The sequence below is a fragment of the Prionailurus viverrinus genome, chromosome C2 (genome assembly GCF_022837055.1).
Source record: "Prionailurus viverrinus isolate Anna chromosome C2, UM_Priviv_1.0, whole genome shotgun sequence".
Lineage (NCBI taxonomy): Eukaryota > Metazoa > Chordata > Mammalia > Carnivora > Felidae > Prionailurus > Prionailurus viverrinus.
Window position 1 is genome coordinate 148,090,037 of NC_062569.1, and position 18,675 is coordinate 148,108,711.

Here is an 18,675-nt window from a genome sequence, read left to right on the forward strand (position 1 = left end):
ACCCCCGAGGCCGGACGGAGGCGTCGTCGCGGGCGGGTGGCAATCGGAGCGCTGCCGCGAGTGGGCGGGTTCCGCTAGGAGCCCAGGGTGGGTGGGGGTCCGCGGGGGTGCCCCCGATCGGGGGAGTTCTCCGGGCAGCGCGGGTTGGGTGGGCGTCCGCGGGGTGCCCGGAGCGGGTGAGCGATCCACGGGGAGCCCTGACGGGCTGGGGGTACGCGGGGAGCCCGCAGTGGACCGGCGGTTGCGCGAAGCCCCGACGCGGGTGTGGGGAGGGCGGCGGGGAATTCCGGGCAGTCCCTCCCGGCGTCCTGGCCCCGGGTCATCCCTTCCGGGCAGGAGACACCCCGTTCCTGCGGGAAACTGGATACCCTGCCGCTCCTCTTCCCCCGCCTCCGCTCCGCGGCTCCGTGCAACCCGGTGCAGCCGGCGTCTCCGAATTTCTCAGCGCGAACAAAGGACAACGGAATCCAGGGCTTGGGACAGGGCTGCGTCTGCCGGCCCCACAGAGCCTTCACCCTGGCCTTGGCCGGCGTGCCCTCCCCAGGGGCCCGAGTTAGAAGCGGGGCCCAGGCAGGCCTTCCTTCCTTGCAGCTGCGTGCGGCGGCGGCCGGCCCCAGGCCGGGACCTCCGTGTTGGAGATGTGACTCAGTCTGACCGTGGCTGGGGTGTGTTTGACTGCGGGTGTGAGATCCAGATGGTCATTTCCCCAGGGTCGGATAGATGGGGGAGCGGCGCTCAGCGCAGGACCCAGAAATGGCCGGACCCCCAGTTGTGTTGGCGGCAGGGAGTCCACGGGACCAGATTTTTAATCCCAGCTCAGCTCCCATCCAGATAGCCCCGTCCCTGGGCCAACCTCCTTCCTACCTCTGACACTAACTGATCATACTTGTGAGCCAAATATAAATGCTAAAAGACAAGAAGACCTCGGGGAGGAAGAAGTAGGCAGGAGATTTATTCTTAGTGTGGATGCGTATGTGTTTGTGTCTCGCTGGGTTCTTTCCCAGGGAGAGACTATCATGGGCTGGGGCTCTAGAATTTAGAAATGTCCTCCCTTGTGAAGCTCGGGGTGTGGGTTCGGGTTGTTGCTGTTGTTTTCTGCCAGCATCACTTAGGCCCTGAAATTCCAGAACTCCTTGATGAGAGAAGCCTCCCACAGGAGGGGGTGAGCTCCGGCTAGGAGGCCCTTTTCCTAGGAGAGTCAGACAGATGGGTTTGAATCCTGACTCCGCCCCTCCTCAGCTTCAAGTGTTGAGCAATCTGTGTGCAGCTCTCCCTGGGCTTCCTTCAGTCAGGACGTGGGCTTTGGCAAAATGTTGGTAATTGCCTGAGCTGGGTAATGGGCAAGCGGTAGCTGTGGTTACTTAATACCGGTGCCACAGCTCAGGAGTGGTGGTCGGTGTGGCATTTGTGACTTGTCTGCCACGAGTCCAGGGGTGGAGGGGTGGAGAGAAGTACATAGGAACTTTGCAGTTGGATGTTGCCCCGACGCCCGAGGCCATGCCCATCTTTCTAGTAATGATCTCTCGTTTGTATTCTACCAGAGTTTGGGTCCGTGCGATGCGTCAGAAAAACTTCATCGTAGATCCTTTGAAAAATAGTGCCGTGTGATACTCATCTGTTCTGTGACTACCTGAAAGGTTTTCATAGCAAACTATGAAAAAACTAGGATATTTTTAGAGAAACTCTGTTAGTCAAAGCACAAAGTGACACTGTTAACAGTGGTTATACAGTAAATGGATAATAGAAACATTTCCATACTTTTCCATAAGTCACAAGTGTCTTTCAGTAATCATGGAATTGTTTTTATGGTCAGAGAAGAAAAAATATACGAAGGTATTGGAAACAATTTATTTATTTATTTAGTTAGTTAGTTAGTTAAAAAAATTTTTTTAACGTTTATTCATTTTTGAGAGACAGAGCATGAGCAGGGAAGAGAGAGGGAGACACAGAATCTGAAGCAGGCTCCAAGCTCCGAGCCGTCAGCACAGAGCCTGACGCGGGGCTCAAACTCCCGAACCGTGAGGTCATGACCTGAGCCGAAGTCGGATGCTCAACCGACTGAGCCACCCAGGCGCCCCAGGAAACAAATTTTTTAAAAGGGGAAGACTTATAAATATATCTATCTCTTAGAGTTGTTATAAAGATAACATGTGAAATATTGGACCTGACCTACATTGTAATGTAAGGGAAGGAAAAATTTTCCTTTCTTGCCTTCTGGGTTTTTCAACTGGTCTAATAATTAAGTTGACATGAGACACAGTAACAGGAGAAAAACAGATTTAATTTGTACCTACAGGAGCTTATAAAAATATGAGACTCAAAGAAGTGACCAAAGCAGGCAGCTTTCATACCTCTTAGCTCAGGAAACAATTATTTGTGGAGATTTGACAAAACTAGGGGGTTTGAACTGGGGGTAATACATTAACAAAGTTAACAAAGTTCATTTATACAGCCTTCTCAGCCTGGAATTCCCCAGCAATAAAGATGCCCTTCCCTCCTGGTGTGGGAAGATAGGAAGGATACGGGAGAGATATATTTCTTGCTTGTAAGGGAATAAAAGAAAGTCAGAATGTCCTAAAATTACACCAACTGTTTCTTACGTGACTTTAGTTCAAAATAATCAACATGCCAAAGTGGCAAGTTTGGGGGTGGCGTCTTTTGTTCCCCTCGGTAGTAATGCATTAAGTGGTGGCCCTTTGCTTTAGATAAAAAATTAGTCGAGTGCACCAAAGTGCCGTAAGTCAACTGACTACCTAGTAATTTACCTAAATGTTGAGGAGTTGGGGCTTCTCTTTGTATTGTAGCCGCTGCTTAGTTTTCCAGTAGATTGGAAATGGACTTGTGCCACAGAATTTCATTGCCACGACTTGCTGATTTGACCAAAGCTTCTAATGCGCTTAGAGACCGCTGAGAAAGACCGTAAACGCCCAACAACGTGAAAAGCATTGCAAATGAACGTCATTGAGTAACTCCTGTTTGCTTATAGTCTCAGCAGTTGAAAGTGAGTAGCTGGCAGGTTTTGAGGCAAACGATAAACGAATAGTAGTAGTCGCCATGTATTGGGCCAGTCTTCTAGGTCAGACAAGGTTGTAAGTGTCTTACGTACATTATCTGACTTTATTCTCTCCGCCATTCTTTTCAAGAAGGTAATAGCCGCATTTACTCTCAGGGAAACAAAACCATCCTTTATAGGAAGAGACAAATGGCTAGGTAAATTAGCTGATGTCCGGTATTTACTAACAAGAGCGACTTCTCAGTTATGGCTGAGGATTCAGGGGATTTTTTTTTCTAATGTTTATTCATTAATTTTGAGAGATAGAAAGCATGAGTGGAGAATTCAGGGAGTTTTTAAAAAATGTTTATTTATTAATTTTGAGAGAGAGAGAGAGTATGAGTGGGCGAGGGGCAGAGAGAGAGAGAGAGAGAGAGAGACGCCCAAGCAGGCTCCGTGCTGTCAGCACAGAGCCCGAGGTGGGGCTCCATCCGTCGAACCTTGAGATCATGACCTGAGCCGCAATCAGGAGTCAGATGCTCACCCGACTGAGCCACCCAGGTGCCCCAGGGAATGTTGTTTTTGACTTCTTCTCCCCTGCAAGGTGTCAGAGGTAGGATCGTTGATGTTCGTCATAATGCCGCATCCGTGGAGAAAGATCCTGAAGGGTCTTTGGTTGTCAAGATTAAATGATTAATTTTAATGTTAATTATACTTTATTTTATTACCTGTGTGTGATGTGTGTTCATCAAACTGTGCTTTTGAGACCAGGAGCGCCTATTCTTAAATATGTATAAAGCCTCCTGGGTAGATCTAGCTAGGGTGGACCAGAGGTGGTGGGTGGGGGCAGGAAGGTGGCATAGGAGGAGGCCGTGGTCGTGAGGCACAGAGGACACACTTCCCACAGGTGGCACCTACGTTATGTCTTCTTCCCACTAGTCGTTCATGAGCGGTTGCCCCAGAGGCCACGGAGAGAAAAGGTAGAGTGGGGAGCACCGTACCCCCTACTCTTACTGTGAGCTTTTATCTCGTGGGAGCTGGGCTGTCATTAAAGCCCTGATGTCCACCTACAGTGACTGAATTAGTTCCTATCGTTGTCACAAATCACCACCAATGCAGTGCCTTAAAACAACACCAGGGTGTTATCTGGAGGTCAGATGCAGGTTCTGACTGGGCTAAAATCAAGGTGTCAGCAGGGATGCGTTCCTTTCTGGAGGTTCTGGGGGAAGAATCACTTCCTTGCCCTCTCCAGCTTCTAGAGACACACCGTTGTGGTCCACGCGGATCTCTCAGGAGAATCTCCCTCTTTGAGGGTCTTTTGCTTAGGGACCTGAATTCCATCTGTAGCCCCAGTTCCCCTTTGCCACGTAACCTCATATATTCTCAGGACACAGACATCTTTGGGGGCCGCTGTTCTGCCTCCATCAGGCTCAGACCATTGGATATGGTGCTCAGCCCGGGGCCTGAATCAGTCACGTCTTACAAATTATATACTTAGGGTCTGCTTTGCCTTTCACTTGTGGTCTTGCATTTGCCCCTCGCTACGAGTCTGGGAGAGACAGCACCGTCTCACTCTTCACGGGGAAACCGAGGCTCAGGTGGGGCCTTGGCAGGATCTGTGGCTGTGGGGGATAGGATCAGAATTCCAGCCCAAGCCCTTTGTCCATAAATTCTGTTCTCTTCCCACCGAGCCTTCACCGACACCCTGGACAGCAGGTGCTATGACCCTAAATACACTGACCCTTTGGAGCCAAGCAGGTAAGTCATGGCTCAGAGTTGGCCACCCACTCCCGGCCACAGCAGAGACCACAGAAAAGGGAAGACCGGGCATAAGGTGAGGAAGGAAAAAGGGAACCGAAGTTTTGCGTGGTGTTCGAGTGGATGCGATGCTGAGGACGAGACATGGGTTAAGTTGTCTCTGAAGGAGAGCACGCTGCTGGGCTGTAGGCTATTCAAGCCCCATGTCCTGAGTGCCTGCTCCTCCAGGAGGTGGGGATAAAACAGTCCCCAAGTCCGACAACACCCAGCCTTCCTGGAGCTCCCCACTCTCGCACCTTGGGGAGACTATCGATAAACTGCTGGCGGTGAGGAGAGGCAGGGACCACGAGGTGCTCACTCTGTCCTCGGCCCTGTAAAACTAACCTGTTCGTTCCTCGTAATGACGCTGTGAAGTCTGTACTGTACCCATTTAACGGATGAGACAGCTGAGGCACAAAGTGGCTAAACAACTACAGGAGCGTGTGGCTTTGAACTCGGGCAGTCCAGCTTTGGAATCCATGCTCCTCAGTGCCTGGTGGAAACAAAGGACCCAGGTGGAATCCCCTGTCTCACCACATTCAGAGCCCCATGGGGACAGGTCAGGGAGGGGCAGGGAATCCCATGCCCTAGACATTTTGCACAGGAAACCACTCTACCGAGACCTGAAGGGAGTGGGGGAGAGAGCCGTGGCATGCTGGGAGAGAAAGCCCCAGAGAAGGAGTGGCGAGGGCAGGCCCCGTGTTTCCCAGGAACCGGGAGGGCCCCATGTGGCCTGTGAGACAGGGGTGAGGCCGGTCAAGGGCAGGCCCTCTGAGAGGTTGCAGAGGCAGCTGTTAGTGAGTGGGCAGTCTGATGTACTTCCTTGTGACATCCTCAGTTCTAAGATTTGTTTTCTTCTCTGAATGTGGTGAGACAGGGCATTCCAAGAAGCCCAAATGTAAGAGCAAACCTGCGGGTCCTCCCCCCCACCGTGGTAAAATGAAAATCAAAGAAAGTCGAAGGCTCGTCTAGAGCCTCCACGACTACGGGGAAGCCTCTCTCCTGGCCCAGCCCTCAGTTAGGGTGGAAACTCTTCCTCCTTGCTGTGTCCCCCGGTGCCTCCTTTCTTAGCGGAACGTCTGGATTGTGGGGATGGTGGGAGAGGGTGCCCGGAGATGGCTCTTCCCTGGAGATGGGGGGAAGGTGACGAGCACCGTGGCGGGCGGCATAACGTTCCCCCGAGATGTCCACATCCTCAGCCCCAGATCCTGCGGCTGTGTTACCGTGTGTGGCGAAAGGGACTTTGCACCTGTGACGAGGGATCCTGAGGTCACGAGATGACCCTGGATTGAAGGGCTTCGTGGGCCCGGTGTGATCACAAGAGTCCCTGAAAAGGTGGAAGAAGGAAGCAGAAGAGTGAGACCACAGAGATGGCAGCAAGAGAAGGAACTGGCCCAGTGTTGCTGGGGGAAGGAGTCAGAGCCAAAGAATGTGGGCTGCTTCTAGAAGCTGGAGGAAGCAAGGAGCCATTTCTCCCCCAGAGCTTCCAGAAGGAACACGGAACACCCTGACTTTCACCCACCAGTTTCAAACTTCTGACCTCCAGAACTGTTTAAGAGAGACACCTGGGTGGTTTTAAGACACTAAATTTGAGGGATGCCTGGGTGTCTCAGCACAGAGCCCGCTTCGGATCCTGTCTCCCTCTCTCTCTCTCTCTCTGCCCCTCCCCCACACGCCCTCTCTTTCCCCAAAATAAATACACATTAAAAAAAAAAAAAAAAAAAAGAAAAGATGCTAGGGGCACCTGGGTGGCTCAGACGGTTAAGCATCCGGCTTCAGCTGAGGTCATGATCTCACAGTTCATGAGTTCAAGCCCGGAGTTGGGCCTGAACTCATCGCTGTGGAGACAACGAACATCCTGGAAGTAAACAAAACAGCCACAGACTCTTGGTATCGCATCTTTCAGAAGAAGAGCCGGCAGACTCGAGCTGGGCGCTGTTCGTCAAGATTGGATGCATTTACTGAAAGCATGTGGTTTGAATTTCCTGCTCTGAATTCTGGAACAGCATGTTTTTCACACTTTGCTTTCCACGTTCTGGGCGTTTCTCATTTATCTTTCCATCTCAGAGATGGTCTCGTCATGATTGCGTGTTCTTGCAAGAGAAAAGGCTCCCCGCACTTGTGGTCCCCAGCCCTGTCCTGCGGAAGTATCTGCTTGGGGGGCGGGTTGCTGAGGTTGTGCCTTCCAGGTCACCCCGGGAGGGGGACCCTGGCATTGGTGGTCATTCCCTGGGGTGGGTGTTATTATCCTGTTTGTAGTCCTTAGACTTCATTGTGCATAAGAATAGGCTGGGAAGCGTGTTGAGAATGTGGATTCCCTGGTCCGGGGAGTGGACTGGGGATCTGCATTTGAAGCGATACCTCGGTGATCGTGATACTGGGAGTCCTTGAAAAACACCCCCCAAAAGACATGTCTCCCCCTCCGCGTGCCTTCGGGCTTTGCATGCCTGTTTTGGGGCGTGTGCGTGTGGATGTGTGTGAGTGCGTGCATGTGTTTGTGGAGGTTTACCAAACGCACCCTTGGTCCTGATGCACGTCTGCTGCTAATGCAAGTCTGGGGCTAATGCATGTCATGTGGCCCCCAATTCAGCCTTCACTTCTGGACTATACTGTTATTTATCCCTTATTCCTGAAAAAAGAAAGTGGGGCCCAGACTGTCAAGTTAACCTGCCCAGTCACACATACGTATTAAAGCTAGAGTAAGCATTCTAGTTGAGCCAGACCCCGGCACCCAGGACCTGTTCGAGAGAACTGGAGTCTGCAGGGGGAGGCCTGGGTGGCTCAGTCGGTTGAGCATCTGACTTTAGCTCAGGTCGTGATCTCACGGTTCGTGAGTTCGAGCCCTGTGTCAGGCTCTTGGCTGTCAGCACAGAGCCTGCTTTGGATCCACTGTCCCCACTCCTTCTGTCCCTCCCCAGCTCACACATGCATGCAATCTGTCTCTCTCTCTCTCTCTCTCTCTCTCTCTCTCTCTCTCTCTCAAAAACAAATTGAAGAAAAGAAAAACATTTAAAAAAGAACTGGAGTCTGCAGGCAGAAAGGCAGCCCCAACCCCCTCTTTTTCTCCACAGACTGTGTTGATGATGCCAAATTTAGTCAAAGGCGGGGGTGAGGGGACATGCCTAGAGAGACACATAATACCATCTCTGCACTTGGACAGAAACGGAGTTGCATACGAATGGCTTGATGACGTGCACTGAAATATTTTTGTAATCGATCTTTCTCCCTTTCTCTCTCCCCCTCTTCCCCCTTCTCTTATTCTCTGCCCCTTTCAAGACTCTCTTTCCCAGCTGCCTGCTCCTCGAAACCCGAAGGTTCGCCTGTACAATGCCGAGCAGGTTCTGAGTTGGGAGCCGGTGTCCCTGAGCAATGACACGAGGCCGGTGGTCTACCAGGTGCAGCATAAATAGTAAGCCGGATCTTTCTGTGGGTGTCCTTCCTGGGAGTTGTGGGGGGAGCCGTTACAGAACCCTTGTCCCTGCCTCGTGGCAACATTGCGAGCAAATCCGCTGGAAACAGATATTTCTCATGTGCTTTTAAAGTCTCCAAGGACAGGGGCGCCTGGGTGGCGCAGTCGGTTGAGCGTCCGACTTCAGCCAGGTCACGATCTCGCGGTCCGTGAGTTCGAGCCCTGCGTCAGGCTCTGGGCTGATGGCTCGGAGCCTGGAGCCTGTTTCCGATTCTGTGTCTCCCTCTCTCTCTGCCCCTCCCCCGTTCATGCTCTGTCTCTCTCTGTCCCAAAAATAAAATAAAAACGTTGAAAAAAAAAATTTAAAGTCTCCAAGGACAGAGCTTGCACAACAACCCCCGCCCCCCCATCCCCCTCAATCCACGGGCTTAGACAACGAAAGTGTCAGAGACTGTGCTGTCTGCCCACATGGCTTCTTAGTTGGGTGGGACTCTGTTCTCTCATTGGTCTCAGGGAGGGCTTCCTGTCTTAAAAGGGCAGGAGGTGGCTTTTAGCCTTCATCTTCTTCAAGTTTGAGAATCTGGCTTATTGAACTTTATGGGCCAAATTTGGCCTACTAAGGAATGTATTCGCTTAATGACTCCTAATTCTCCATTTCTTTTTTTTTTAATGCTTGTTTACTTGCAGGGGGGGCGGGGAGCATGCATATGCTGGGGAGGGGCAGAGAGAGGGAGACACAGAATCTGAAGCAGGTTCCAGGCTCTGAGCTGTCAGCACAGAGCCCGATACTGGACTCGAACTCACAAACTGTGAGATCATGCCCTGAGCCAGTCACTTAGCTGACTGAGCCACCCAGGTGGCCCTAATTCTCCATTTCTAAATGGATTTTTCCATTTTGCACAGTATTCCGGCCCCTTGTTCCCTCTCTCACCCGTTTTGCAAGCTTTTTCAGTTTGCCATCACTTGATGTGCAATATAAACACACATGGGAAGAAAAAGGCAGAATCTAGATCCTCGATTGTTATGTGTTTATCTTGTTACGTAGGTTAAGTGAAGACTTAAAATTGTTGGCTAAGTCATTTTATATTACCAGTTAAACCCAATTTAAAGATGTGGTAATGCTCAGTGCTTGTGAGAGTGTGGTTTGCGGATACAGCACTGGATGAGGATCAGTTAACACAGCCCCTTACAGCAAAGTAGAGCCACAGAAATGCCCTCATTACTTTCCCCTGCACAGGTGATACAAGCCTCCATCAGAAAAAGAAATAAAAAACACTCGTATTCATGAAGATATACGTTAAGGTGTATATTCGTGTCCATCAGCAGAAAAATGTCGAATTGCGTCCTCCTAACTTGAAGTCAAACATGAGGCAACTATTAAAAAGGATCATTGGAGGTGCCTGGGTGGCTCAGTTGGTTTAGCGTCCAATTTTGGCTCAGGTCATGATCTCATGGCTCGTGAGTTCGAGCCCTGCATCGGGCTCTGTGCTGATGGCTCAGAGCCTGGAGCCTGCTTTAGATTCTGTGTCTTCCTCTCTCTCTGTCCCTCCCCTGCTCATGCTCCGTCTCTCTCTTTCAAAAATAAATCGACATTAAAAAAAAAAAAAAAGGATAATTGTATGTCATCTGGTAACAGTTGCAACTATGTAAAATTTGGAATATTTCTGTGGTCAAGAACAGGTGAAGAACTGGGAAAAATTACTGGCAGTTAATGTGTCAGAGGAGTGGTTTTCCAGATGACTTCTTTTTTACCTTTGAATGTCCATTGTGACAATATTTGCTTCATAAAAATAGATTCTAAGCCAGGGTTTAGGGGTTATCTCTGAATTACATTTATCTATTCCTCAAGTAAGTACCAATCATCTATGGTAAGTGGACCGGTCCATAAGGACCAGCTACATAATTGGTGGGGCCCCGTGCAAAATGAAAATGATGCGGGCCCTTGTTCAAAATTAGTGAGGATTTCAAGATGGCAACAGGAGAGCATCAAACCGGGCGCCTCTTAAGAGTGGGGCTGTGTGCCACCACACGGGTCTTGTGCCCATGAGGCCCGCCCTACTCAGCATTAAGCCAGGTCATGATACTGTGGTTTGTGAGTTCGAGCCCCGTGTCGGGCTCTGTGCTGACAGCTCAGAGCCTGGAGCCTGCTTCGGATTCTGCGTCTCCCTCTCTCTCTGCTCCTCCCCTGCTCGTGCTCTGTCTCTCCCTCTCAAAAATAAAGACACTAAAAATTTAAAAGTAACAGTAAGCAAGGTTTCAGTAACAGGAAGGCACAGCTGATTTATTAACTAGCACTCCTTAGCCTTGAATGGGGAGGTACATCTGTGGGTTGACAGAGTGCCAGGAAGTATTAGAAATATTTGTTAAAGGCTTTGACAGTTTCCTATCCCAGGCTAACTTGCTTACTTTGTTTTCTTTTTGGAAAGCATTTGGGAGAGATTTTTTTCAGGATAGAGGTGCTTTGGGTAAAAGAAACAAAGGATGGGGTGAATGTAAGTGCCCTTGTTTGGAAAAGTTGAAAGATAACAAAAAAACTGAAACCAAAGCTGATCTTGTTTTCTTTTCCAATTGCAGATTTGGTGATGGAGGAGGGCCTTTGCTCTTGTTTTGTTTTTAGAGACTTTTACATGCATGCTTGGGGCATTCTAGTGACATGAAATATTTCATTTTGAGGCTTGTGGGATTTAAATCTTTTCCGTGCTGTTTCTCTATAGTAAAGCATTACTCTAATTATAAACGAAGGTGCCTCTGTTTTCTTTCTTTTTTTTTTTTTTTAGAGGGAGGGAGAGAGCAGGGGAGAGGGGCAGAGAGAGAGAGAGAGGGAATGAGAGAATCCCAGGCAGGCCTCACACTCAGCACAGAGCCTGACGCTGGGCTCCATTCCATGACCCTGGGATCATGACCTAAGCCGAAATCAAGAGTCAGACGCTCAACTAACTGACTGAGCCACCCAGGCGCCCCGGTGCCTCCGTTTTCTGACAGTCACAGTAGGAAAGTGAAAATTACACTGAGCACTATGGGAAATTTTAAAGTTTAAACCACGGGTTGCAGACAATGTGGACTACAGGCTGTGTTTGACCTGCAATGTTTAATTTTTGTTTTTTTCCATCAGTGCCAACATTTAAAAATCAGGAGATTTACTTAAGCATACCTAACCTGACCAGCCCAGTCTTCTGAAAGCATTTCTTTATTTCATTTTTTTTTTCTGATTTTAATAGCAATACACGTTCTCTACAGAAAGGCTGGAACACTCGGAAAAGTAGAAAGAATAAAATTAAAACATCCAATGCTTTACAGCCTAAGAATAATCACTGTTCTCATTTTAGCGTGTTTCTCTCTAGACTTTTTTCTAAATGCATGCACTTGGTTTGAAAATGTGCTGGTGTGTATGTAAAAATGAAACAAAACTGGGGTTGTGCTTTTGGGTCCTGCTTCCTTTTTTCTTTTTTTTTTTTTTTCAACTGAACGTACTTAAATGTCTGAGCACTTTTTCTCATGTAATTATCTCTGTAAACATTTTTACTGCTCGTTTTATTATATGATGTATCGCACATGATGTGTTTCACTCTTCCCCACTCTCGAGTGTAGACAGTCGAGAGTTGGAGGCTGCTGGAGGTAGTGCCCTCGTACATAAATCATCTGATTGTTTTCTTACATTCGTAGCAGAGGAGCTGCAAGGTCAAAGGGGACACTTACCATTTTTGGAAGTGATCTAACAGCGGCTGTAACAGTAGAGCATGTAGCTGCCCAACTGTTTAACAAATAATTTACGTGGTGTTTCCTGTGCACCAGGTCCCAGCACAGACACTTTACCGATGCCCGCTGGTTCAACAGGTGCCAGCACAGACACGTTACTGATGCCCACTGGCTCAACAGGTCCCGGCACAGACACTTTACTGATGCCTGCTGGTTCCACAGGTCCCGGCACAGACACTTTACTGATGCCCGCTGGTTCAACCTTCATGACAGCTCGGGGAGACAGACACCGTAATTTATCCCCATTTTATAGACGAGGGGACCAAGAGAAGCACAATGACTGGGATTTCAACCCAGGTAACCTGGCTCCAGAGTCCAAGTATTTAACCACTATGCTGTGTCCCCGCTTGTGGTGAGGGCTGCTTTCAAAAGGAGCTAAATTCAGGGACAGAGGCAGTCCATAATGGATGCATGGTGAGGGGGAGCCAGCGTGACTTTCTGGGCGAGGCTCAGACGGCTGATTGAGCGTTAAGAGCCCAGGACCAGAGGCCGGAGGCTGGCTCCAACGGGGCCATGCTCTCGAGGCTGTGTTCATCTAAGCGCCCTTTATTTTCACCCTTTGCGAAGACAGCATGCGGAATGCAGCTTCCTTTTCCACTCTTCCTTCCCCTCCCCCGCCCCCCAGAAAGCTGCTGGTCTTCCTGCGTCAGCTGCTGTTTCAATTTGGATGGTTTCTTCCCCTTAAAGCCCCTTGGTGGAGAGACATTTTTCAAAAGCAGTTCTGAGAAAGGGCCAGCTTTGGAGGAGAGGCAAGGGTGGGGAACATGGGTGGGCCGTTCCCCGGTAAATCGGAAAATGAGCCTTTGAAATGTGGGGCGCCTTTTGCCCAAGTTCAGCAGCTGGGCTCTGCCGGGAGAGGATTAGAGCAGCTAGAAGCATCTGCACAACTTACCCGTTCTGAGATCACTTACCCCTTGGGAAGCTCACTCCCAATCGAAGGGGGGGCAGGTAGCCTGTGCTTTGGGATCTCCCTCCCCACCAGGGTCTGGGGGTCCAGGGCTCGGTGGTCATGTGAGTAGGGCAGGCATCTTCCGTGGAAACCCTGGCATGCACCTTGCAGCGGCCTTCATCTTGCCTCTTGCCACTTGCCACTCGCCACTTTGACAGAAGAGCCTCCAGTCAGGATTAGAGGAAGACTTAGAAGCACGTGTGGTGTGTGAAAGCCGCCGACAGCAATCCCCAGCCTCATCTCTTCTGTCCCCCCTGGCCTTGCTTTCAGGCCGGAGTTGTTGCGTGGGGTGGGGGTACAGCCTGCCTTTACGGGGCACACTGGCTGCTCCCCGCATTGGGGCTTCTAGCAGCCACCTACCTGGTTTTTCTCAAGTCTGTCTCCTGAGGTCAGAGGTCCGAGCTGGAGAGTAGAGTCCCATGTGGGGGTGTGGCACTGGGGCTCTGGGGAATGCATTGTCATTTACAAGAATATATGGCCTTGTATTTGGCAGGGTTTTCCTTTTTTTTTTTTTAAGTTTATTTATTTATTTTAAGAGAGAGACAGAGTGAGCGGGGGAAAGGCAGAGAGAGAGGGGGAGAGAGAGTCCCAAGCAGGCTGTCCACTGCCAGTGCAGAGCCCGATGGGGGGCTCGAATTCACAAACTGTGAGACCTTGACCTGAGCTGAAATCGAGAGTTGGATGCTTAACGGACTGAGCCACCCAGGCGCCCCAAGAATATATGGCCTTAGGGGGCACCTGGGTGGCTCAGTGAGTTAAGCGTATGACTTCAACTCAGGTCATGACCTCGTGGTTCATGAGTTCGAGCCCCACATTGGGATCTGTGCTGACAGCTCAGAGCCTGGAGCCTGCTTCGGATTCTGTGTCTCCCTCTGCCTGCCCCTCCTGCACTCACACTCTGTCTCTCTCTCTCAAAAATAAACATTAAAAATATACATATGTATCTTTTTATGTATATAAATATGTATATGTATATTTGTATATACATGTATAAATATGTATATGTATATATATATTAAGAATATATGGCCTTGTATTTGACAGTGTTTTCATATGGGTGAGGCAGATCCTCTTTAAATGGGCAGCTATGAGGTAAATGAGCCCCACACTAGGGGGAAGTATGAGTGGGGGTTTGTATGAACGCAGTATCTTTCCTAAGGTATTGCCTATAGAGGCTAAGTTTGAAGAGTTAACATAAGTTGTAGGAGTGAACGGGGAAAATATTTGCAAACCCTATATCTGATAAGGGACTTGTATCCAGAATAAAGAACTCTTACAACTCAACAATTAAAAGACAACCCAATTAAAATATAGAGGAAGGATTTGAGTCGACAGTTCTCCAAAGAAGATGTACAAATGGCCCATAAGTACATAAAAAGATGCCCAACATCATTATTCATCAGGGAAATGCAAATTAAGACCACAGAGATATACCACAGCACACCTACTAGGATGGCCATAATAAAAAAGGCTGAACAAGTGTTGGTGAGGATATGGGGAAATTGGAGCCCTTGTACATTGCAGGTGGGAATGCAAAATGGTGCAGCTGGTTTGAAAGGTAGTTAACAATTGAGTTGCCATATGACCCATCAGTTCCACTCCTAGGTATTTACCCCAGAGAATTGAAAAGTTATATTCACATGGAAACTTGCAAGTGAATATTTCTTAGCCTTATTCACAACAGCCAAAAAGTGGGAACAACCAACACATCCATAAACAGATGAAGGGATAAACAAAACATGCTATATCCATATGATGATTATTCAGCCGCAAGAAGGGATCAAGTACCGGGGCGCCTGGGTAGCTCAGTCGGTTAAGCGTCAGACCCTTGATCATGGCTCAGGTCATGATCTTACCGTTCATGAGTTTGAGCCCTGGGTCAGGCTCTGCGCTGATGGTGTGGACCCTGCTTAGGATTTTCTCTCTCTGCCCTTCTCTCTCTCTCTGTCTGTCTCTCAAAATAAAGAAATAAATAGTTTTTAAAAATTATTTAAAAAAAGAGAAAGGATGAAGTCCTGATACATGCTATAACGTGCATCACGCCTGAAAATATGCTGTGTTTAAGGAGCCAATCAGAAAAGACCATGCAGCTTATGATCCCATTTATATGAAATGACCAGAGTAGGCAAACCCATCGAAACTGAAAGTAGATGATTAATGGTTGCCTGGAGCTTGGGGGATTAGGGCAGAGTTGGGAGTGAGTGCTAGTAAGCACGGGGTTTCCTTCGAGAATAATAAAAATGTTCTAAACTTGATTGTGGTGCTGGCTGCACAGCCCTGTGAATCTACTAAAAGCCATTGAGTTGTACACTTTGTTTTTTTTTTTTTTAGTGTATTTTATTTTATTTTATTTCATTTCATTTCATTTCATTTCATTTCATTTCATTTCATTTTATTTCATTTTATTTCATTTTATTTTATTTTATTTTATTTTTGAGAGAGAGAAACAGAGCATGAGCAGGGGAGGGGCAGAGAGAGAGGGAGACACAATCTGAAGCAGGCCCCAGGCTCTGAGCTGTCAGCCCAGAGCCCGACGCGGGGCTCGAACCCATGAACCGCGAGATCATGACCTGGGCTGCAGTCGGATGCTCAACCGACTGAGCCAGCCGGGCACCCCTGAGTTGTACACTTTGAATGGGTGAATTATATGCTATGGGAATTGTGTCTCAGTAAAGCTCCTTTTGAAAAGTCAGCTCTGGAGAAACTGTTGGAGAAGAGCGAATTCTGTGAAGTGAAATCCTCTTTTCCTTTCCAGCCGTAGTAGCAGTACGTGGTATGACCTCGGTGACAAGGGGGAGGTAAACTGTATGAACATCACCACAACAGAGTGTGACTTCACCCGAAAAGGCAACTCAGTCTTTCTGCGACCGGAATTCGACACCTTTTTACGTGTTCGAGCGAAGGTAGACGACCTGGTCTCTCCATGGCTGACAGTGCCTTCTTTCCGGTACTGTAGGAATGGTAAGAGAACTTGGCTGTGAAACGTCCTTTATTACTTCCAGCCTTTCTTCACTTTCGTCCTCACTGAACAGTTTTGGCCCCGTGCACCTCGGTCTTGCTTCTCACCCCACATAGCCAACAAACAGGTGGCTTCATGATGGTCAAGTCCAAGTACTGACCATGGAGGCCGACGCTAGAGGAGCGTGATGTACCAAACCAGGGGCTGGCAACCTACAGCCCGTAGGCCACGTCCAGCCCACCGGCTTGTGGTTGTAAGTTTTATTGGAACAGTTTCACCATCTTTTAATAACGTACGGCCTGTGGATGCCTTCAAGCTACAGCAGTAGAGTTGAATAGTTGCAACGGAGATTATCTGGCCTGCAAAGCCTAAGTTTGCGCTGGCACTTTACTGAAAAAGCTTGCTGACCTCTGGGCTGGATGGGATGCCAGTACGTTGGCTTCCCTGATCACTCTTAACTCTCTGGCGCAACTTCCTTTATGTTCGAAAAAGACTTTAATGCAGCCTTGAACAGTGCCTGGCACATAGTGGATATTCAGGAAAGCTTGGTTGAATGATTGAACAAACGTGCTTCCAGAAATTGGAAGGGGGCGTAAGAAATGACAGAGAGTGGGGCGCCTGGGTGGCGCAGTCGGTTGGGCGTCCGACTTCAGCCAGGTCGTGATCTCGCGGTCCGTGAGTTCGAGCCCCGCGTCAGGCTCTGGGCTGATGGCTCAGAGCCTGGAGCCTGTTTCCGATTCTGTGTCTCCCTCTCTCTCTGCCCCTCCCCCGTTCATGCTCTGTCTCTCTCTGTCCCAAAAATAAATAAAAACATTGAAAAAAAAATTAAAAAAAAAAAAAAAAAAAAAAAAAAAGAAATGATAGAGAGTAATTTGTACATTTGCTCCTTCCGTGATTCATTTTTCACACGGTCAGCTGTGCCCCGTGTTTCTTCGGTGTTTATGGTTTATGCAGACATCAAGTGTGGAATCCTGATTCAAACAAACTAAACACGTATAAGACCAGTGAGGAAATGTCACCGTCTAGCTATTTGATGATCTGCATAAGCAATCACTGTTAATTTATCTTAGGTATTATAATGGTATTTTATGTTTTTAAAGCTGGGGGCGGTGTCTTTTAAAGACACATACTGGAGTATTTACACATGAAATGATGTGATGTTTGAGATTCGTTCATAACAATCCAGAGAGTAGGAGGCTAAGGGCAAGGTGGATGGGCACGTGGGCAACAAAATGGGCCGTGACTTGACGGTTGATCAAAGCTGGGTAATGAGTACATGAGCTTTTGTTGTGAGCTTCGCCTTACTTTCTACATGTTTGAAATGTTCTGAGATAGGAAGCTAAGAAAAAAAAAGTCAACCGTTTGTGCTAGATGATGCAGGGACGGAAAAAGAAGACAGTGTGATCCCTGCCAGCTGATCGTCTACTGTGGACAAGTTATTTGTCCTTGAATAGAGAACCAGCACACATTTGAGCTGTGAAATGTCACCTAAGTGGGAATTAATTGAAAGGAAGGAAAGGAAAGGAAAGGAAAGGGGAAAAGAAAGGAAAGGGAGGGAGGGAGGGAAAGTGGTGGTTACTGGGCACACCCAGGAGAGGAATGGGACTAGAAGCAAGCCCCATCCTGAAAGTCTTTGGTCCATCTCTGCTCTCTGTCCTTCGAGCCTGAGCTGGGGAGCAGTGCCCCCAGGTGATTACCAGCTGGGTTGTCATCCTCTGCCCGTCGCTTATAAAGACCAAGGCAGTTGGGTCCTCGGGGCCCCATCGCTGTGTCCAGCACTCATGCTCTGGGGATAGAGAACCAACAGGAAGATGCTTTCCCAAGCGTTTGGCGGGGGAAGAGGAGCTGGCTGCAGGGGGCAGGCTGTAGCATCACGCAGACCTAGGTTCAGATCGCGGCTCTACCGCTTACTCGCTGCGACTCTGGGCAAGGACAGTCACCCCCAGGCTTCCGTTTCCCCCCTGGGAACCGCCTTCTGTGCTTGGCCACACGGATCTGTGGGGACACGTGTGAAGTCCACGTGGCCTGGTTTACAGTCAGAACTTAGTGCATGGAAGTTGTATCCACAGTTACCCACGGATAACAGACTTCCTTCCATGTGCCGAGAGAAGGCAGATTGTGTCCCCCTTGAGAGACAGGTGTCTCAGGTTGGTGCCAGGTTCCAGACCCAGGACTCTCAGAAGGGTACGTCTCTCAGCGCTGACCTTCCAGCGGGTTAAGTGACTGGTCGCGACTGGCGCCCTTGCTTCCAGGCCGACTTCCCATGTGTGAGTCACAGAAGAGTCTAGAGAATATGCCCCACCGAGGTGAGAGGCGTGCAGCAAGTGGCCGGGGCCTGCAGGTCAGTGCCTCTCGTGCTCCAGCCGCTTGGCTGCAAAAGGGAAGCTTGACAGAGTAAATGCCAGCGTCTGTGAGCGTCTGTGGATCTTGTTCTCCACCCTCTGAGATCAGAGGGCCTGGGTGCAAACCCTGCAGGGACCAGTTACTTTTGCACAGAGAAGGGCAGCTAAACCAGATGCCTAAGCCTCGCCAACCTGGGAGAGCCCAGGGAAGAGCACAGAGGCATAAGAGAAATCCTCCCCCACTGTGATGAGCACGGTACTGCACACAGTGATACGACCGTCTGCAGGTATAAACGGTGTGTGTGGAAACAGGCCTCTTAAGAACTCATGCGGCCTTGGGGCGCCTGGGTGGCTCCATCGGTTAAGCCTCCGACTTCAGCTCAGGTCATGATCGCACAGTCCATGAGTTCAAGCCCCACGTCAGGCTCTGTGCTGACTGCTCGGAGCCTGGAGCCTGCTTTGGATTCTGTG

General features: G+C 49.2%; 1 protein-coding gene across 1 annotated transcript in view; it reads left to right on the plus strand.

The window, feature by feature from the left end:
- IFNGR2 (interferon gamma receptor 2) overlaps positions 1 to 18,675 on the plus strand; it is a 28,502-nt gene that overhangs the window by 209 nt on the left and 9,618 nt on the right. The window contains exons 2-3 of the mRNA XM_047874904.1: positions 8,066 to 8,198; positions 15,659 to 15,864. Of these exons, the coding sequence (XP_047730860.1) occupies positions 8,066 to 8,198; positions 15,659 to 15,864 (339 nt within the window). The remainder of the gene's footprint in view (positions 1 to 8,065; positions 8,199 to 15,658; positions 15,865 to 18,675) is intronic.